General features: G+C 37.8%; 1 protein-coding gene across 1 annotated transcript in view; it reads left to right on the forward strand.

Annotated features, from left to right (window-relative positions):
• Positions 1-423: 423 nt before the first annotated feature.
• Positions 424-22,767, forward strand: part of C16H11orf65 (chromosome 16 C11orf65 homolog) — a 50,842-nt gene continuing 28,498 nt past the window's right edge. The window contains exons 1-2 of the mRNA XM_087868470.1: positions 424-509; positions 10,890-10,982. Coding sequence (XP_087724596.1) covers positions 429-509; positions 10,890-10,982 — 174 coding nt within the window. The 5' untranslated portion in view covers positions 424-428. The remainder of the gene's footprint in view (positions 510-10,889; positions 10,983-22,767) is intronic.

Below are 22,767 nucleotides of genomic sequence, written 5' to 3' on the forward strand. Positions count from 1 at the left end.
TGCTTGTGCTCGCTCTCTGTCAAATAAATAAATAATCTTAAAAAGAATCTGTTTGAAGTCATTGAATGGGGACATGAAAGGTCATGAATTTTCAAGAGCAACTGACATTTGTTTAATACTGGCTTAGTCAATCACAATTTGACCTTAGGCCTTGAGGTGCAGTCTCCTCATCTCTAACACAAGCATATTGGTAAAATCTGCTATGTGACATTGTTGTTTAAATTAGAAAAAAGAAACTAATTGGAACATAAAAGGCAATCAATAGTAGGTAACAATTTTTATTTTTATTAAAATTATCTTGATACCAGATCTCATCTGTATTATTTCCTTTATTCAACTTCTGTTTTTCTTGAGTTCTAGTGAGTTTCATAATGAAGTTTATAAAGAAATTCTGAATGTACCCTTTTTGCTTCTTTTAGGACTTTCAGATGCCTTGGGAAGAGGAGTCAGAACTTAAAGAGAAGGATAATGCTGCCAGAGTCATTCAGAAGGCCTGGAAATGCTTCCTTGTGAGTTTATTTCATTTTTTGCAGCTTGATTACAATATAATTTATATGTCATAAGGTTCACCTATTGAAAGTGTACAATTTAATAGTTTTTAGTATACTTACGGATTTGTGTACCACCCTTTGCTTTAAAAGCACATATTTTTTAGAAGTTCAAAAAGTTAACATTAATTAATTATCTTGTTAGCCTCACAAATCCTTACTGAGCTCCTGATCAGGGCCAGGAACTTTGATAATGGCTATGATCAACAGAAGTATCACTAAGAGGATTATTTGGCTTTCACCTCTAAAACATTATTTCTTGACTCAAGAATCAGGTTTTTGAGAAGATGTTGGGGATACATTCACTCATTAAATATTTATTGAATACCTACTTTTGAAGACAATGTTTAATAAACTGTCTGAATTAATGCACTTATTTGTCATGCTTTAGTATGGTATAGCTGGTCCCGTTGGTGTAAGGAATATTCCAAGTTGATTTACGTGGTTGGGTGAGAGTCAACAGCTGAAATGACTCTATTCTTTCCTCTGTGACAGCAGCAACACAGTCTGTGTTTGATAATTTTGTGTGAAGTGGTATGGGTCTGTTTCTAGCACACCAGAATACCTGTATATTGGCTAATCAAGTCTTGCAAAATAGCTTCCATTATTTGTTTCTTTTGCCTTTTTCAAAGCCATAAAACCCATAACTATTGATTTCTAGTACTAAAATAATTGCTTTCAAAATTTACTATTCCTTTGATGGTTTCTGTTAGCCTACTTGTTAACTAGACTTAAGCTTTTCTGTCATTTGTAACTTCATTTACCCCACATCCAAATCCAACCAGCCACATTGCTTTGTATACCTTTTTGTATTTCTAGCACTGTGCGAGGCACTTTACAATACCTCCTTCCCCTTAAGGAGTTTCAGTAGAGAAGCCCTGTATACAAACAGACAAGCGTGTGTGTATGTGTATTTTAACAAGATGGTAGACTGAGCACACATTTTCACTTTTTGACCCTGCAGAACCTTATTGAAATGATAGTACACAGAAAGTTAACCCATACCAGAGAAAAGGGAGTTCATGAGCAGATTAATTTTATCTCACTTTTGGAAAACCAAAAATAGATCATAGCATCCCGTTGGATAGAACTGTGTAGAAGACTTGCCTCGACACACGTCAGAGGGGCTCCCGTGAGAGCTGGTTTGTCATTGGGACCCTAGAAAGGATATCAGTTTGGAGTTAGCAATTTAAAAGAGCTGGAAGGAGAATGACCATAGGCAAGGGGGTTAATTGTATGTAGTGTAGCTGTGACAGATGTCTTTGCTGTCACTTCAAGCCCCAAAGCTACAGGTAGATGGATATTTACCATTGGTCAAAAAATTTACTTGTAGGTGGATATTTACTATTAGGGAGAAAAACCCTGATGGCTTATCTCTTTTTTAAGAAATTAAATGAACCATTTGGAAAAGCTAATTCTGTTGTGGATTTGGCACTCCACAGTAAAAAGTCTCTTATTTTTAGTATTTGAAAGACACCCTGCTTGATTGCTGGCTACCTAACCATAACTCCCTAAGAAAGTCTGTTGGTTATCTATTTCCACCCACATTACAAAGCTCCCAGACCATCTTCCCATTCATATGTGAGAACAGTGGGGAAATAGGAGACTTACAAAAAAGCCCAGGATACTCCCACTTGTTCCCTGGAAACATTGACACAGACCTTTATTCTTAAGTATTAATGCATAACCAAAGATCAACTGATATTTAAGGAAAGTCAATGATTAAAAAGAAAAAAGAGAATGAGAAATGAAAAAAGTGAAGGAAATAAAAATGGTGATCAATTTAGATAAGATCAATATATTGAATGGCTCTAAGTGGGTTGTATTCGGAGATAAAATGGTACCCCCTGCAACAGAAGGCATGACTGCACAGTTGCATTTAAAAAGTGGTTAGAAACTGAAAAGAAGCTAACCATGAGAGCCATGGTTCAAATATAAAGTTGATTAAAATAGTTTTGAGATTCAAAGAGAATACATTTGATCTTTTTTTTTAATTCAATTAGTTTCAGATGTAGTGTTCAATAATTTATCAGTTGTGTATTACACCCGGTACTCATCATAGCATGTGCCCTCCTTAATGCCTGTCACCCAGTTACCCCATCCCCCCACCAACCTCCCCTCCAGCCACCCTCAGTTTGTTTCCTGTAGTTAAGAGTCTCTCATGGTTTGTCTCCCTCTCTAATGATTTCCCATTCTTTTTTCCCTCCCTTCCCCTACAGTCCTCTGCCCCGTTTCTTTTTTTTTTATTTATTTGACAGTGATAGAGACAGCCAGTGAAAGAGGGAACACAAGCAGGGGGAGTGGGAGAGGAAGAAGCAGGCTCCCAGGGGAGGAGCCTGATGCAGGGCTCGATCCCAGGACTCCGGGATCACACCCTGAGCCGAAGGCAGATGCTTAACGACTGAGCCACCCAGGCGCCCCCTCTGCCCCGTTTCTTATATTCCACATGAGTGAAATCATATAATTGTCTTTCTCTGATTGACTTATTTCGCTTAGAATAATACCCCTCCAGTTCCATCCACCTTGATGTAAATGGTGAGAATACATTTGATCTTAAGTCTAGAAACATTCTGCCCCAGGTGGCTCAGAGGATGACTTCTAACTAAGGATGCCTAATTTTAACACATTACATGGCCCTATAACTGAATAATCTGCATAGTCCAGCTAATGTAAATGAAGATATTTTCTCACATTTGAATATTTTAGATCAAAATAATATAGATATTTAAGTAAAATAATATAGAAAAACTTACAAATAAAAGCACTTCTTTTACCCCCTCCTACTCTTCTCTACCCTCATATCCTAAGGCAACCACTTTTAACTATTTTTTGATTTAAATCTTATAGTAGTTATTTCTGTTTCTTCATAATATGCTTGTATAATTATTTTTTATTTACCAACTTTAGAAGTGATCTGTTGACTTTCTGCAAAGATAATTGAGACTTTATCTTGCTTATCCCTTACACAGCCTTGCTTATCTCCCTTCCTAGTATCATATGTGATTGTTTTTTAGTTCTTCTATTTGTTACCTTATTTCTTTAAAGAATATTTAAACCTTTGTTTCTTGTTCCATCATGCTAACATAAGATTGTGTGACTTCTTATTATATATGATGAGGACATAAGTATCCCTACCCCCTTCCTTTTTTTTTTTTTTTAACCTATCCTCCCAATCTTCAAATTCCTAAATGCCATTATATCTACTAATACACTGTCAATATTCACTTGGAGGAGTCTCTCATATATCCTGAACACAAGTCCTTTATTGAATACGTGTGTTGGAAATATTTTCTTCAGACTGGTCTCATTACATTCTTAAAGGTATTTTTTGGTAATGAGAAGTCTTTAATTTTCATTAAATCCAATTTGTCACTTGTTCTTTATGGTTAGTGTTTTCTGTGTCCTGTTTAAGAAATGTTTGCTTAGGGATGCCTGGGTGGCTCAGTTGGTTAAGTGTCCAATTCTTGATTTTGGCTCAGGTCATGATCTCATGGTCGTGAGATCAAGCCCCACGTTGGGCTCCACACTCAGAGTGAAGTCTGCTTGAGATGCTCTCTCTCCCTCTCCCTCTGCCCCTCCCCTCTGCATGCTGTCTCTCTCTCTCTCTAAAATAAATAAATCTTAAAAAAAAATAAAGAAATGTTTGCCTAAAAAGGTGACTATTTCAAAATGGCAACATAGGTCATTCTCAACTTCAGTCCACCTCACAAGAAGACCAACTAGCAACTATCCATAGAAAGCATTCTTGTGAAATCCCAGAGCCCAAGACCAGAGAGACCAGGAAGGACCACATTAGAAGGATAAGAGGAGGGGATTCACTTCGATCACATCACCTGGCACAAGGCAGCCCTGAGTGGACCCCACTGGGCCTTTCCTTTCCCCAGTGGGAAAAGAGATCCCAAGGTGGACACCCAACTCACCCAGCATAGTATTACATGTCAAATATATTGAAATAAATCTGGGGCAAATGTTTATGTAATCTGAAGCCAGAAGATATTTTCCTTATGTTTTTTCTAGAGGCTTAATTGCTTTAGTTGTAGATTGAGATCTAGTATCCATCTCAAATTAATGTTTGTGTATGATGAGAGGTATGGACAAAGTTCATTTTTGTCTTTATAAATAACCAAATGATTAAGTACCTTATATTAAAAATACCATCCTTTCCATAGTAAATTGCAGTGGTGCCTTTTGTTTAAATCATGTAATCATATATGTGAAGTGTTCTGTGTTCAGTTGCATTGGTCTATTTATCTTTATTTGAGTCAATACCACACTGTCTTAGTAACTGTAGCTTTATCAGATGTGAGGGTATATGGCACTACAGTCCTCCAACTTTGATGTTCTTCCTGATTGTCATAGCTATCTAAGGCTTTTGCATTTCCATGTAATTGTTAGAATCAGTTCATTAATTTTTATAAAAATTACTGTGGAGATTATAATCAGGATTGAATTGAATCAATAGATCAATTTGGGGGAGAACTGACATTTTACTATACTGAGTTTTCATGAACATGGTGCATATCTTTATTATTAGATCTTTAAAAATTTTTCTCCATAATGTTTTGCAGTTTGCAGTGTAGAAGTCTTAAACATCTTTCTTTTAACTTCTGGGTATTTGACATTTTTTGATGCTGCTGTAAGTGGTATTATTTTTAAATTTTATTTTCTAATTGTTCATTTCTAGTTTATAGAAATAGAGTTTATTTTTATCTGCCAACCTAATTTGTACTTATTATTTCTAATTGCTTTTTAAAAGATTCCTTTGGATTTTCCACTTAAGCATTCCTTTGGATTTCCACTTTGAATGGCAACTTTTATTTTTTCTTTGCAAACTTTATACCTTTCATTTCTTTATTGCACTGAATAGACCCTCCAGTGCAAGATTGAATAGAAGCAGTAATTATGGACATTCTTGCCCTTTTGTTGAACACAGAAGTCATGTAATATTCCACCGTAAGCTAAGATGTTACCTGTAGCTTTTTGTAAAAACTTACCATCAGTTTCGGAAATTTAACTTTATACTTAGTTTGCTTTTTATTCTTGTTGTTTTGAAAACTCTGGGTGTTGAATTTTATCAAATGCTTTTGCTGCATTTACTGTATGATCATATGATCTGTCTTCTTCATTCTTTTTATGTGGTGAATTGCATTGATTGATATTCGAATATTAAACCAACCTTGCATTCCTGGAATAAACTCCACTTCACCCTGATGTATTATTATCCTTTTCATATATCCTGGATTTGCTCTGCTAAACTTTATTGACACAAATGAACATACCTTTTAGAATTAAAAAAGGAGAGAGAGAGTGAGTTTCATTCAAGCACAAGTTGGTACAGCTGCCCTGGATATGCAGTCTTCACAAAGAAGAGAGTACTTTGGTAAGGGAACATTTGGTGTAAGGTTATATACATTTTGTACATAAAAAGTTACAAATTATTAGACAAAGAACATTTTATAAAGTTGCAGACCTTATTTTAAGTTTCTAGTATATGTAGGGCTGTAGACTTTAATCTTACAGGAACCAGGGAAGTTTCTTCCTTTTTGTGTTCAGAATGCCCCTTTCTGGTTATTTACTTTAAGCAGATATGCAATGTATACTTGGGGCAGAAATAGAATCCGTGCTTTGAGGTTTTCCCTAGGCATTTTCACCTTTGGTAAATATGTTAAGGTATAGTCTCCCCTGGAGTCCAGGAACAGAACCCACGAGAATTAAAAGTTGATAATTTCTTTTATCAACTTTCATTTAGGATTTTTGCATATTTGCTCATGAATGTATTTTTTCTTTTTTGTGCTATCCTTCCAGATCTTGATATCAAGATTGTGATTGCCTCATTAAGGGAGTTGGGAAGTATTCCTTCTGTTATATTATCTGAAAGAGTTTGTGTGATTAATGCTATTTCTTCTATAAATATTTGAGAGAATACATTAGCAAAACATTGTGTGCTAGGAGCTTTTGTTATGAAAGGTTTCTAGTTAGGGATTCCATTTCTTTAATAATACAGGACTATTCAAATCTGTATTTCTTCTTGTGCCCATTTTAATGTTGCTTTCCAAGGAATCTGTCCATTTTCTTAAAATTGTCAAATTTATTTGCCTAAAGTTGTTTATAGTCTCTCTCACTATACTTTCAATGTCTGTAAGATCTGGGGTGGTATTGCTGATACGTGTTTTCTCTCGATTTTTCTACGTTCATCTTAAAAAAACAAAAACAAAAAACCCTGGTTTTTGGCTTTGTTGATTTTCTCTGTTTTAACTCTACATTTCATTAACTGCTTATCTTTATTGTGTTTTCCTTCATCTTTTGAGGGAGTTTGATTTGCTGTTCCATTTCACATTTCTTGAGATGGAACATTAGATCTTAGATTTTACACATTTATTCTTTTTAAATAATATGTGTGTTTAAAGCTATTAAGTTCTCCCTGAGCATTACCTTAGATATATCCTACAGGTTGATATGTCATATATTTATTACCTTTCAATTTAAAATATTTTACAATTTCCATTGTGAATTTTTTGACCCATGATTGATTGATTTTAAAGATTTTATTTTTAAGTAAACCCTCCACCCAATGTGAGGCTCGAACTCACAACCCCAAGATCAAGAGTTGTGTGCTCTACCAACTGAGCCAGCCAGGTGCCCTGACCCGTGAGTTATTTAGACATATGTTGCTTATGGATGCCCGGGTGTCTCAGTGAGTTAAGTGTCTGCCTTCAGCTCAGGTCATGATCTCAGGGTCCTGGGATCAGGCTCCCTGCTCAGCAGAGAGTCTGCTTCTCCCTCTCCCTCTGCCCCTCGCTTTGCTTGTTATCTCTGTCTCTCTCAGATAAGTAAATAAATTCTTCAAAAAATGCAAAAGAAGTATGTTGTTTAATTACCAAATATTTAGGAGATTTCTAGTTACCTTTCTACTACTGATTTCTGGTTTAATTTTACTGAAGCCGGTTATTTATATGATTTTAATAACTTGAAATTTGTTGAAACTTTCCTGGTCTAGAAAAAGTCTATTTTTGTAAATGTTCCATATGACCTTGAGAAAAAAATGTATCTGACATCATTTAGGTCAAACTGGTTAATCATGTTATTCACATCTTTGGTAGCTGTGTTAATCCATTTGGACTGCTATCATAAACTACAATAGACTGGGTAGATTATAAACAACAGAAGTATATTTCTTACAGTTCTGTAATCTGGAAAGTCTAAAATCATGGCACCAGCAGATGTGGTGCTGGCAAGGACCTGCTTTCTTGTTCATAGGGGAACAGTTGTCTTTTTGCTACGTCCTCATGCGATGGGAGAGGTGAGGGATCTCTCTGAGGCCTCTTTTCTTTTCTTTCTTTCTGTCTTCCTTTCTTTCATTTTTTTTTAGAGAGAGGGGAGGGGCAAAGGGAGAGAGAGAATCTTTCTTTTTTTTTAATATTTTTTTATTATATTATGTTAGTCACCATACAGTATATCCCTGGTTTTTGATGTAAAGTTCGATGATTCATTAGTTGCGTATAACACCCAGTGCACCATGCAATACATGCCCTTCCTACCACCCATCACCAGCCTATCCCAATCCCCCACCCCCCTCCCCTCGAAGCCCTCAGTTTGTTTCTCAGAGTCCATAGTCTCTCATGCTTCATTCCCCCTTGTGATTACCCCCCTTTCTTTTTTCTTTTTTTTTTTTTTAAGATTTTATTTATTTATTCGACAGAGATAGAGACAGCCAGCGAGAGAGGGAACACAAGCAGGGGGAGTGGGAGAGGAAGAAGCAGGCTCATAGCGGAAGAGCCTGATGTGGGGCTCGATCCCAGAACGCCAGGATCACGCCCTGAGCAGAAGGCAGACGCTTAACCGCTGTGCCACCCAGGCGCCCCTACCCCTCCTTTCTTTATCCCTTTCTTCCCCTTCCGATCTTCCTAGTTCTTATGTTCCATAGATGAGAGAAATCATATGATAATTGTCTTTCTCTGCTTGACTTACTTCACTTAGCATTATGTCCTCCAGTGCCGTCCATGTTGCAGCAAATGTTGAGAATTCGTTCTTTCTGATAGCTGAGTAATATTCCATTGTATATATGGACCACAACTTCTTAATCCAGTCATCTGTTGAAGGGCATCTCGGCTCCTTCCATGATTTAGCTATTGTGGACAAAGCTGCTATGAACATTGGGGTGCATATGGCCCTTCTCTTCACTACGTCTGTATCTTTGGGGTAAATACCCAGTAGTGCAATTGTTGGGTCATAGGATAGCTCAATTTTTAACTTTTTAAGGGACCTCCACACTGTTTTCCAGAGCGGCTGTACCAGCTTGCATTCCCACCAACAATGTAGGAGGGATCCCCTTAGGGAAAGAGAGAATCTTAAGCAGGCTCCATGCCCAGCATAGAGCCCAACACAGAGCTTCATCTCACAACCCTGAGATCATGACCTGAGCCAAAATCAAGAGTCAGACACTTAACTAACTGAGCCACCGAGGTGCCCCTGAAATGATCATATGGTTTTTATCCTCTCTTGTTGATGTGATGTATCACGTTGATTGATTTGTGAATGTTGAATCATCTTTACAACCCAGGAATAAATGTCACTTGATCATTGTGAATCATTTTTTAAATTTATTATTGGATTCAGTTTGCTAATATTTTGTAGAGGATATTTGCATCTGTATGCATCAGAGATATTAGCCCATAGTTCTCTTTTTCAGCGGTGTCTATCTGGTTTTCATCAAGGTAATGCTGGCCTCATAGTATGAATTTGGAAGTTTTCCTTCCTCTCCTGTCTTTTTGAAATAGTTTAAGAAAAATAGGTATTAACTCTTCTTTAAATATTTGGTAGAATTTGCTTGTGAAGCCATCTGGTCCTAGACTTTTGTTTGTTGCGAGTTTTTTGATTACTGATTCAATTTCTTTGCAGGTTATTAGTCTGTTCACATTTTTTGTTTCTTTTTGTTTCACTTTTGGGAAGATACATGTTTCTAGGAATTTATCCATTTCTTCTAGGTTGTCCAATTTCTTCTAGGCATCTAATTTTTTATAATATTTTCTTATAATGCTTGGTATTTCTGTGGTGCAGGTTGTTATTTCTCGTTATTTCTCCTCTTTCATTTCTCTCTCTCCCTCTCTTTCTTTTCTCTTTTTCTTTTCTTTTTGTTGTTGTTGTTAATGGTGAGTCCAGCTAAAGGTTTATCAGTTTTGTTGATCTTTTCAAAAACCCAGCTCCTAGTTTCACTGATCTGTTGTACTGGGTTTTTGGGTTTTTTTTCAGGTTTTAAAACTTTTTATTTGCATATTTAAAAAAATTGTTCATTCCAATAATTAAAATCATTTGAACAACAACAAAAAAAAATGGCATTTACAGCCTGCAGGACACGTTGGGCCAGCTTTCACTGTCGTCCCACCCAGCTTCTTCCTTCACCGACATACAAGCTCTTTTCTCCCTGCCAGCCAGACAGGCGGATGGGAACGGCCGGTCCCCTCCTTGTCAGTAGTTCTGTTTTGATGTGAGCTGCACCATTTCCATAGGCAGTTGCAGTGGGGCTTCAAACTGTCATATTGGTGCTGTGGGTTACTTCAGTTTGAATTGATTTGATTTGATTTAATGTATGCATACTGGGGCAGGGGGCAAAGTTTACCAAGATTTACTAAGGGTTTTTGGGGGACATAGTGTATAAAGAGAGTGTTGCCAAAGAAATAGTTTTCTGAGATAGGAGAATTGTTTGGAGTCGTCTGACTAAATATCATACTAACATAAATAGTAGATCAGGTTTGTAAGACAATGGCATTACTACAGGAACGAGGTTTCTGTCATGATAATAAGAGAATAATTATTTAGTGCTTTCTTGTGGCAGAAGTTGTTCTAAGTGCTTTACAAATATTAACTCCTTAATTCCTCACCATAGTTGTATGAGATACCCACTGTCATTCGGGTTGTTCAGATGAGAAATTGAGTGGAGAAGCTGAGCACCTTGTCCAGGGAAACATGGTTAGTGGGTACTAAAAGTTGAACCCAGGTAATCCTATGCCATACTCGGTGTTCTTAACCAGTAGGCTGTTTTGTGTTTCTCCTGGTTTACTCTGGAGTCCATAGAAGTGACTCCACCAACGTTCTGGGTACTTTATTTATAGTTGCTAATGATGTAGTTCCCAAGTTAAGAGTAAAACTCATTCTGAGAATAAAGCCGGTATTGCCTAGCTTGTCAAAGCAAACCCTGAGTGGATAATATTTCGAAAATCTAGTTTACGTACAGAAAGTCTATTTTATGGTTTTTACTCATTTTGCCCTAGTTAGGCACAAAGCTTAAATTAGAGGTAGAAAATCCAGTTTTGACCGTAGAATCTTATGTGCTTGAACCTTTAGAATGTCGCTGTATTCCAACACTATAAAAGACTGATTGATATCAGAAGACAAGGGGAGCCACGTCAGATAGTGAAATATATTGATCCTAAAGAGGTGAGGACGTTATTTATTCACACAGCATCTGTCTTTTCCCTTCAAAATGCGTGACCACTTTATAAATGTACTTGTATGTGTTTCTTTTAAAAAACTGTTTTATTGAAGTGTGACGCACACATAAATGTGTAGCTCAGTGAATCATACAGATGATCCCCTGTGTAACCATGACGCAGGTCAGAGTCTCATACTTCAGACCCCTGCCTTCCTGTGCTCTGCACATGGCGGCCAACTGCCTGCTCCCAAGAGGCAACCACTCTTCATTTGAAGCTTTGTGGGGTTTTTTTCTGTCTTCTCTATTTTTGAACTGTATGTAAATAGAATCCCATTGTGCGCTTCTGTACCTTATCATTCAACATTGCGTTCATGTACGTGAATTTTATTCACTTTCTCAAAAATAATAACAGTTATTTCATGAATATACTGCTGTTTATTCATTCTGCAGTTGATGGACATTTGTACTGTTTTTCCAGTTTGAGTCTGTCACAAAGACTGCTTTTGGGAATATTCTTATTCATCCGTCCTGTGCACATGTGCACAAATTTCTACTCCACCCAGAAATGGAATTTCCAGTTGTTTCCCAGAGTTACTGTACAATTCGTACTGACCATCAATCTTTTAGAATTCTTGGTACTCTACATCCTTACCGATGCTTAATATTATCAGCTTTTTAGGGACAGTCCTCCCTTTAGGCATACTTAAATTTTTGGTCCCAGTGCCTTCATTCTTCGTTCTTGATGTGAGGCTTTGGCTGAGGTGTTCAGGCACCTGTGCTGCCCCACTCTGACTCAGTCTACACGGACTCTCCTCCCTACCCCCACCCCACACATTCACACCTCAGGGTCCATACAACTGCTAGAGCCTTTTGAAAGTCGGGATTCCCTCAACAGTGAGTGGACACCTGTGTCTGTGCTGCTCCGCCTCACTCTCAAACGCTGCAGCCTTGGGGGGAGGGGGAGAGGGAGGGGCGGGGAAGGGGAATGGACCAGGTGGAATCTTTGCCGCCTCCAATTTTAGGGGCTCCAACTCTTATTACCACTACAGTAAGTGATTGAAAGCTTTCTTTCCCTTCCTGCTCGTTTCCTTCATTGGCTCTTCTGGCACCTGACAGCTCAACGATGACCATCCTCCCAGATCAGCTGAGCTCCTGACACTTTTTTTTCGTGTTCTTTATGTGTATATTGTCTCTCACTCTTCTGGGCTTTAAGCAGTTCTTTATATATTCTTCACACAAGCCCTTTGTCGGTTCTCTGTGCTGCATATACCATTTTTCATTCTGTGATTTCACTTGTCACTCTTATGATGGTCTTCCCACTGTTTTTTTTTTTAATCATGAAAAATGTCAAATATACAGAAGTAGAAAGAATAAAGTAATGAACCGCATGTACCCGTCCCCTAACTTCAACAATTAGCAGTTCACAGCCAGTCTTGCTTCATCTGCATTTCCACCCTCTTTCCCCAATCCCTAGCTTAATGGTTTGAAACAAGACAATCATTTGGTGAACAGAGTTCTTAATTTTAGTGTAGTTTAAATTATCAACCTTTTGTATATGGTTGGGGCTTTTTACAGACTTCACCAACTCTGAAGTCATTTAAGAATTTTCCTGTATTATATATAAACTTTATTGATTTGCCTTCCATATTTAGATCTACAGTACACCTGGGTTGATTTTTTGTGTATGGTGTGAGGTAGAAGTCATTTTCATATTCTTCCATATAGATATCCAAATGATGAAACACTATTTATTAAAGAGGTAGTCCTTTCTCCACTGCTGTCCCTGCCACTTTTATCATAAATCAAGTAACCATTTTTGTATAGGTCTGTTTATGCATTTTCTGTTCTCTTCCATGGTCTGTTTTTCTGTCCTTGTCATAATTACTATAGGTTTGTATGGTTTATAACAAGTGTATTATATGGTAGAGAAGTACTCTCATTTTGTAATTCTTCAAGAAGACACTTCCAGGCTATTGTTGGATGCTTTGTATCTCCATGTAAATTTTAGAATTAAGTTGTCAGTTTACACACATAAAATCCTCCACCATCAGGAAAATAGTAGACTAGGGAGCTCTAAGAATAACTGTCACAATCACCTTTATTGGAATTCTGGAATCCAATAAAAGAAACTTTCAGCAACTAGGAGAGTGCTTTGTGAAGAAAGAGGCTGCTAAATTTTATGAGGAAGCATTGTGGTGTTTGTGTTCACCCACCCAACATGCCTCATTCCTCAGCTTGGTGGTAGCTGTGGCGACAAACATTCACAGTCCTGGTGTGGCTTTCTAGGGCCAGCGGGTCGAATAGAGATCTTATTCTCAAAAAATTGTTGTTGTGGACTTTGACCTATCTGGCAGTTGCTTTAGGGACCTGCACAGAGGCTTGCCTTTGTTTCCCCCAACTGCTGCCAGGCAGTCCCAGGGCTGGGCCAGCTCCCTGCCCATGGACACCAGACACAGCGGTGGCAGACAGGTCAAGAACAGGCAGACCCAGAGCCTGGGAAGAACAATGCTGAGGACGAACATACAAGGTGTCTGAACAAGTAGAGTATATTGGGAAAAAAAATATAGCAGATTAGTGATTGTCAAGGGCTGGCTGGGGAGGGGGAGAATGGGGAAATGGGGAGTGACTGTTTAATGATTATGTGGGTATGGGGTTGCCCTTGGAGTAAAAAAAATATTCTGGAAATAGACAGTGACAATATAATGTTGTGAATGTATCAAATGCTTCATAGTAAGTCTTAAAGTAGGGTCCACCAATTTTGTTATTCTCCTTCAATATTATACAAATGGCAATATTATGTTGGTTATTCAATATTATGTTGGTTATTCTAGGTCTCTTACTTTTTTGTATAAAATTTAGAATCAGTTTGTCTGTATCTACAAAGTAACTTGGTGGGATTTTGATTGAGATTGCATTGAATCTATAGATTGAGAACAGTGGGTACCGTGACAGTGTTGAATCATTCTATCCAGGTGTATTGAATATCTCTCCTTTCATTTAGGTCTACTTTTATGGCTGCCTGGGTGGCTCAGTCAGTTAATCATCTGCCTTCAACTCAGGTCATGATCCCAGGGTCCTGGGGTCGAGCTTCCTGCTTCGCAGGAGTCTGCTTCTCCCTCTGCCCCTCCTCCCACTCCTTCTCTCAATCTCTCTCTCTCTCTCTCTCTCTCTCAGATAAGTAAATAAAATCTTTTAAAAAATAGATCTTCTTTTATTACAGTGTTGTTTCCTTCATTAATATTTTCATATATTTTGTTAGATTTATACCTACATATTTCACTTTTTTGTTGTTAATATAAGTGGCATTGTGTTTTGAATTCCAAATTCCAGTTGTTTGTTGCTGGTATATAAGAGAGCAATTGACTTTTGTATGTTAATGTAGCATCCCCCAACATTATATAGTTGCTTTTTTGTGCCAGGAATTTCTTCATTGATTCATTGGAATTTTTAATGTAGACAATTATGTCATCTGTGAACAAAGACAGGTTTTTTTTTTATTTCAATTTGTATACCTTTTATTTCTCATTGAGTTAGCTATGACTTCCAATATGATGTTGAATAGGAGGGGTGAGGGGACATCTTTGCCTTGTTCCTGATCTTAGCAGGAAAGCACACAGTTTCTCACCAATAAATATGATAGGTGTGTTTACTGTAGATATCCTTTGTCAAATTGAGGAAGTATGCCTCTGTTCCTAGTTTGTCAGAGTTTTTATCATGAATTGGTATTGAATTTTTATCAAATGCTTTTTCTGCATTATTGATACGATCATATGATTTTTCTTTAACCTGTTGTAATTTGATAATGGCCTTGCATACCTGGAATGAATCCCATTTAGTCATGGTATATAATTCCTTTTATACATTGTTGAATTTAACTTGCTAATATTTTGTTGAGGATTTTTGCATCTATGTTCATGAGAGATAATGGTCTTTCTTACAGGGTCTCTGTCTGGTTTTGGTATTCAGATAATGCTGGCCTCATAGAATGTGTAAGGAAGTGTTTCCTTTGCTTCTGTTTTCTGGAATAGATTGCAGAGAATTGATACATTTTTTCCTTAAATGTTTGGTAGTGTCCACCACTGAGCCTATCGAAGCTTGGTGCTTTCTTTTTTGGAAGGTTAATTATTGATTTAATTTCTTTAATAAGTCTATTCAGATTTTCTATATCTGTGTGAATTTTGTTGAGTTTTGTCTTTCAGAGATTTGAATCATTTCATATAGGCTATCAAATTTATAGGCATAGAGTTTTTCTTAATATTTGTTAATTATCCTTTTAGTGTCCATGGAATCAGTAGTGATAGCCCCTCTTTTCCGATATTAGTCATTTATGTCTTCCCTTTCTCTCTTTTTTCTTCTTAGTTTTCCTAGTCAGAAGCTTACTGATTTTATTGATCTTTTCAAAGAACTAGCTTTTAATTTCTTTGATTTTCTCCATCGATTTCCTGTTTCAGTTTCATTGATTTCTGTTTTAATTTTTATTCTTTCTTTTCTTCTGCTTACTTTAAAAAAATTTTTTATTATGTTAGTCACCATACAGTACATCCTTAGTTTTTGATATAGTGTTCCATGATTCATTAATTGTGTATAACACCCAGTGCTCCATGCAATATATGCCCTCCTTAATACCTATCACCAGCCTATCCCAATCCCCCACTCCCCTCCCCTCTGAAACCCTCAGTTTGTTTCAGAGTCCATAGTGTCTCGTGGTTCATTCCCCCTTCTGTTTACCCCCCCTTCATTCTTCCCTTTCTTCTCCTACTGATCTTCCTATTTCTTATGTTCCATAAATGAGTGAAACCATATGATAATTGTCTTTCTCTGCTTGACTTATTTCACTTAGCATAAACTCCTCTAGTCCCGTCCGTGTTGCTGCAAATGTTGGGTAATCAATCGTTCTTTCTGATGGCTAAGTAATATTCCATTGTATATATGGACCACATCTTCTTTATCCATTCGTCTGTTGAAGGGCATCTCGGCTCCTTCCACGATTTAGCTATTGTGGACAATGCTGCTATGAATATTGGGGTGCATATGGCCCTTCTCTTCACTACGTCTGTATCTTTGGGGTAAATACCCAGTAGTGCAATTGCTGGGTCATAGGGTAGCTCTATTTTTAACTTTTTAAGGGACCTCCACACAGTTTTCCAAAGTGGCTGTACCAACTTGCATTCCCTCCAACAGTGTAAGAGGGTTCCCCTTTCTCCACATCCTCTCCAACATTTGTTGTTTCTTGCCTTGTCAATTTTTGCCGTTCTAACTGGCATAAGGTGTTATCTCAATGTGGTTTTGATTTGAATTTCCCTGATGGCTAATGATTTTGAGCATTTTTTCATGTGTCTGTTAGCCATTTGTATGTCATCATTGGAAAAGTATCTGTTCATATCTTCTGCCCATTTTTTGATTTGATTATTTGTTTCTCGTGTATTGAGTTTGAGAAGTTCTTTATAGATCTTGGATACCAGCCTTTTATCTGTAGTTTCATTTGCAAATATCTTCTCCCATTCTGTGGGTTGCCTCTTGGGTTTTTCTGACTGCTTCCTTTGCTGTGCAGAAACTTTTTGTCTTGATGAAGTCCCAAAAGTTCATTTTTTTCTTTCGTTTCTCTTGCCTTTGGAGACGTGTCATGAAAGAAGTTGCTGTGGCCGATGTCAAAGAGGTTACACAGCCTATGTTCTCCTCTATAATTTTGATGGATTCCTGTCTCACATCGAGGTCTTTCATCCATTTGGAGTTTATCTTTGTGTATGGTGTGAAAGAGTGGTCAAGTTTCATTCTTTTGTATATAGCTGTCCAACTTTCCCAGCACCATTTATTGAAGAGACTGTCTTTTTTCCACTGGATGTTTTTTCTTGCTTTGTCAAAGATTAGTTGCCCATAGAGCCGAAGGTCCATTTCTGGAGTCTCTTTTCTGTTCCATTGGTCTATGTGTCTGTTTTTGTGACAGTACCATGCTGTCTTGGTGATCACAGCTTTGTCTTATAGTTTGAAATCAGGCAACGTGATGCCCCCAGCTTTGTTTTTCTTTTTCAACATTTCCTTGGGCGATTTGGGGTCTTTTCTGGTTCCACACAAATTTTAGGATTGTTTGTTCCTGCTCTTTGAAAAATGTCATTGGTATTTTGATTGGGATGGTGTTGAAAGTGTAGATTGCTCTGGGTAGCATACACATTTTAACTATGTTTATTCTTCTGATCCATGAGCATGGAATGTTTTTCCATCTTTTTGTTCTTCCTCAATGTCTTTCATCAGCGTTCTGTAGTTTCTAGCATATAGATCGTTTACCTCTCTGGTTAAGTTTATTCTGAGATATTTATGATTTTTGGTGCTTTTATAAATGGAATCGATTCCCTGATTTCTCTTTCTTCAGTCTCATTGTTCGTGTATAGAAATGCAACTGATTTCTGAGCATTGATTTTGTATCCTGCCACATTACTGAATTGTTGTATGAGTTCTAGTAATTTGGGGATGGAGTCTTTTGGGTTTTCCATATAAAGTATCACGTCATCTGCGAAGAGAGAGTTTGACTTCTTCTTTGCCAATTTGAATACCTTTTTTTCTTTTTTGTTGTCTGATTGCTGTTGCTGGAACTTCTAGTACTATGTTGAACAATAATGGTGAGAGTGGGCATCCTTGTCATGTTCCTGATCTTAAGGGAAAGGCTTCCAGCTTTTCCCCATTGAGAATGATATTCACTGTAGGCTTTTCATAGATGGTTTTTATGAAATTGAGGAATGTACCCCCTATCCCTACACTCTGAAGGGTTTTAATCAGGAAAGGATGCTGTATTTTGCCAAAGGCTTTTTCCGCATCATTTGAAAAGATCATATAGTTCTTGTCTCTTCTTTTATTAATGTGATCTATCACACTGATCGATTTACGAATGTTGAACCACCCTTGCATTCCAGGGATGAATCCCACTTGGTCATGATGGATAATCCTTTTAATGTACTGTTGGATCCTATTAGCTAGGATCTTGTTGAGAATTTTGGCATCCATATTCATCAGGGATATAGGTCTGTAATTCTCCTTTTTGATGGGGTCTTTGCCTGGTTTGGGGATCAAGGTAATACTGACCTCATAGAATGAGTTTGGTAGTTTTCCTTCTGTTTCTATTTTTTTTTTTAAAGATTTTTTATTTATTTATTCGACAGAGATAGAGACAGCCAGCGAGAGAGGGAACACAAGCAGGGGGAGTGGGAGAGGAAGAAGCAGGCTCACAGCAGAAGAGCCTGATGTGGGGCTCGATCCCAGATCGCCGGGATCACGCCCTGAGCCGAAGGCAGACGCTCAACCGCTGTGCCACCCAGGCGCCCCCCTTCTGTTTCTATTTTTTGAAACAGCTTCAGGAGAATAGGTATTATTTCTTCTTTGAATGTTTGGTAGAATTCCCCAGGGAATCTGTCAGGCCCTGGACTCTCTTTTTGGGGGAAGGTTTTTGATCACTGCTTCAATCTCTTCATGATTAATCGGTCTGTTTAGGTAATCAATTTCTTCCTGTTTCAGTCTTGGTAGTTTGTAGGTTTCCAGGAAGGCATCCATTTCTTCCAGGCTGTTTAATTTGTTGGCCTGTAGTTGTTGATAATAGTTTCTAATGATTGTTTCTATTTCCTTGGTGTTGTTCACGATCTCTCCCCTTTCATTCATAATTTTATTAATTTGGGTCTTTTCTCTGTTCTTTTGAATAAGTCTGGCCATTGGCTTATCGATCTTTTTTATTCTTTCAGAGAACCAGCTTCTAGTTTTGTTGATCTGCTCTACTGTGCTTCTGGTTTCTAATTCATTGATCTCTGCTCAAATCTTTATCAACTGCCTTCTTGTGCGTGGGTTAGGCCTGTTCTTCTGTTCCAGCTCCAGCTTCTTAAGGTGAGAATATAAAGACTGCATTTTAGATTGTTCTGTTCCTTTGAGTGAGGCTTGGATGGCTATGTATTTTCCCATTAGGACCGCCTTTGCAGTGTCCCATAGGATTTAGACCGATGTGCTTTCATTCTCATTGGTTTCCATAAATTGCTTAAGTTCTTCTTTAATTCCCTGGTTTACCCAAACATTCTTAAGCAGGATGGTTCTTAGGTTCCAAGTGTTTGAGTTTCCTCCAAATTTTTCCTTGTGATTGAGTTCCAGTTTCAAAGCATTGTGGTCTGAGAATATGCAGGGAATAATCTCAGTCTTTTGGTATCGGTTGAGACCTGTTTTGTGACTCCGTATATGGTCTATTCTGGAGAAAGTTCCATGTGCATTCGAAAAGAATGCGTATTGTGTTGATCAATGGTGTAGTGTTCTATATATATCTATGAGGTCCATCTGGTCCAGTATGTCATTCAAAGCTCTTGTTTCTTTGTTGATTTTCTGCTTAGGTGATCTGTCTGTTGCTGAGAGTGGAGTGTTGAGGTCCCCTACTATTAACGTATCATTATCTATATGTCTCTTTATTCTGGTTAAGAGTTGGCTTGTGTATCTGGCTGCTCCCCTATTGGGGGCATAGATATTTATAATTGTCATATCCACTTGTTGGATACATCCTTTAAGAATAATATAGTGTCCTTCTGTATCTCTAACTACAGTCTTTAGCTTAAAATCTAATTTGTCTGATATGAGAATTGCTACCCCAGCTTTCTTTTGAGGTGTGTTGGCATGAAAAATGGTTCTCCATCCCTTCACTTTCAGTCTGGATGTATCTTTAGGTTCAAAATGACTCTCTTGTAGACAGCATATGGATGGGTCGTGTCTTTTTATCCAATCTGCAACCCTGTGGCGTTTTATGGGAGCATTTAGGCCATTCACATTGAGAGTAATTATTGAGAGAGATGATTTTAATGATGTCATGTTGCCTGTGAAGTCTTTGTTTCTATAGATTGTAAATTTCTGTTCTGTATCACTCTTGGGGTCTTTTTACTTTAATAGAACCCCCCTTAATATCTCTTATGGGGCTGGCTTGGTGGTCACATGTTCTTTCAGTTTCTGCCAGTCCTGGAAGGTCCTTGTCTCGCCATCCATTCTGAATGACAGCCTTGCTGGATAAAGAATCCGTGGCTGCATGTTCTTCTCACTTGGTGCTCTGAATATGTCTTGCCAGCTTTTTCTGGCTTGCCAGGTCTCTGTAGACAGGTCTGACGTTATTCTGATGTTCCTCCCTTTGTAGGTGAGGATTCTCTTCCCCCTGGCCACTTTCAAGATTGTGTCCTTGGATCTAAGATTTGTGAATTGTACTATTATGTGACATGGTGTTGGTCTGTTCTCATTGATCTTGGGAGGGGTTCCCTCTGCCTCTTGGACATGAATGCTTGTTTCCTTCACCAGATTAGGGAAGTTCTCAGCTACAGTTTGTTCAAATACCTCTTCTAGACGTCTCTCTTTCTCCACCCCCTCAAGGATGCCAGTGATTCTGACATTGGAATGTTTCATTGAGTCCGTAATCTCCCATATTCTAATTTCTTGAAATTGGAGTTTTTTAAGCCATGTTCCCTCTTTTTTCTTCTTTTCTGTCATCTCATCTTCCAACTCACTTATTCGTTCTTCTGCCTCGTTTACCCTGGCTTTCAGAGCATCCAGTTGAGACTGCATTTGATTCATAGCATTCTTAATTTCTACCAGATTCGCTCTCATTTCCGCCCTTAGAGATTCTGTATTCTCGTTAATATTTTCGTAAATATTTTTTTCAAGCCTACACATCATCTTGACCATTGTTACCATGAACTCCATTTCTGACAATTTGGTTATATCCATATCCATTAGTTCTGTGGCAAAGGCCACAGTCTCTGTTTCTTTCCTTTATTGGGGGTTCCCCCTCCTTGTCATTCTGATGAGGTGTGGTTGTGGGGATGTACAGAGCCCAAATTATTGACCAGGACCCAAGCAATGTGCACTTGTTTTATAGGGACCTTAGGGATGTGGGCTTCTTGTTTTTTCAGCCTGCCTTCTGGAGGAGGGGCCTGCTGCACTGATACTCAGGCAACCCTGTTTGGGTAGAGTTGCCCTGTCTCCTGTGGGGGGAGGGGATGGGCACAGTGTGAACCAGTTTTTCCGTGCTTTTGTTCTCTGGTGGCTTTTGTTTCCCTAGTGGCTTTCTGTGACTCTTCTGAGAGTCAGAGCAGCAATGGCCATATCCAAGTCTCTGTCTCAGAACAGAGAGATTGCAGTCTGCTCTCCACTGAGCTCTCCTGGCCACTCTAACTCTGTTTCTGTTGGTGCTGCTAAAAACCCCGCAGCGTCCCGGTTTGTGCACCCCACCACCGTGCTCCCAGTCCTCGCTCCCAGGGCTCTTCTGCTTACTTTTGATTTAATTTATTTTCCTAGGTTCTTATGATGAAAGTCTAGATTATTGATTTCAGGTCTTTCTTGTTTTCAAATATATTTATTCAGTGCTATAAATTTTCCTCTAAGCACTGTTGTCCATGCATTTCATGGATTTTGATAAGCTGTATTTTCATTTTCCCTTAGGTCAGAATATTTTTAAATTGTCTTGAGACTTGTTATTTGATCTGTTACTAAGAAGTGTATTGTTGAATTTCCAAGTTCTGGGCTTTTCAACTATCCTTCTGTTACTGATTTCTAATTTAATTCTGTTGGGGTCTGAGAGCATGCTTTGTATGATTTCTATTATTTTACAGTTGTTAAGGTGTGTTTTATGGTCCATAACGTGTTCTGTGTTGGTAAATGTTCCATATGAGCTTGAGAAGAGTGTATGTTTGCTATTGTTGGATGAAGTATTCTAGAAATGTCAGTGAGGTCCACGTGATTACAAGTGTTGTTCAGTTTCATAATGGATTTAATGATTTTTCTGTCTGTTGAATATGTCAATTACTGAAAGAGAGGTGTTGAATTCTCCAGCTATAACAGTGGATTTCCCTAGTTCTTGTAGTGCTTTCAGGTTTTGCCTTACATATTTTGATACTCTGTTGTTAGGCATATATACTTTAGGGATTGTTATATCTTTATTAGAGAATTGGCTACTTTATCATCATGTAATCCTGCTCTTTATCCCTGATAATTTTCATTGCTCTGAATTCAGCTTTTTCTGAAATTAATATAGCTGCTCAGTTTTCATTTAATTAGTGTTAGTTAATATGTTATATCTTTCTCCATTACTTTGCTTTTAACCTATCTGTGTCTTTATATTTAAAATTTTTTTTATAGACAAAATACAGTTGGATCTTATTTTTTAATCTGTTTATAGTCTCTGCCTTTTACCTTGTATATTTAGACCATTGATATTTAATATAGTGATTGATATCCAACATACTTGTTAATGTTTTCTATTTCTTGCTCTTGTTCTTTGTTTCTTTTTTCATATTCTTTTTCTGCCTTCTCTGGTTTTAATTGAGCATTTTATATGATTACATTTTCTTTTCTCTCAGCATATCAATTATACCTCTTTTTTACTTTTTTTTTTTTTTTTTGGTTTCCCTAGAGTTTGCAGTGAGTGTTTACAACTAATCTAAGTCCACTTTGAACATTATTCCACTAAATAAAATTTCCCCTGAGTTTAGTAGACAAAGTCATGCTTAAAGGAAGGGAACTGCCTCAAATACCCAGCCAGCCCTCATCCCCATTTGAGTTTGTAGATGGTAGAAGGATAAAGAAGTAAGCTCCAATCTTCCCAAAAGCACACCTGAATTTCCCATAGGCTTTCATAGTTGAGGAGATAAAGACTTGCCAAGACCACCTGTAAGAAATAGGGAAAAACTAGAAGTGGACAGACCAGATATGGATTACTAAAACTGCAATCCAGGGTTCAATTTCTGATCGGATTGACATGATCATCCTCTCACCCTAACTAAAAGAGGACAGAAA

This window comes from Ursus americanus, chromosome 16 (assembly GCF_024610735.1).
Source record: "Ursus americanus isolate L20-20 chromosome 16, mUrsAme1.1.p, whole genome shotgun sequence".
Taxonomy (NCBI): Eukaryota; Metazoa; Chordata; class Mammalia; order Carnivora; family Ursidae; genus Ursus; species Ursus americanus.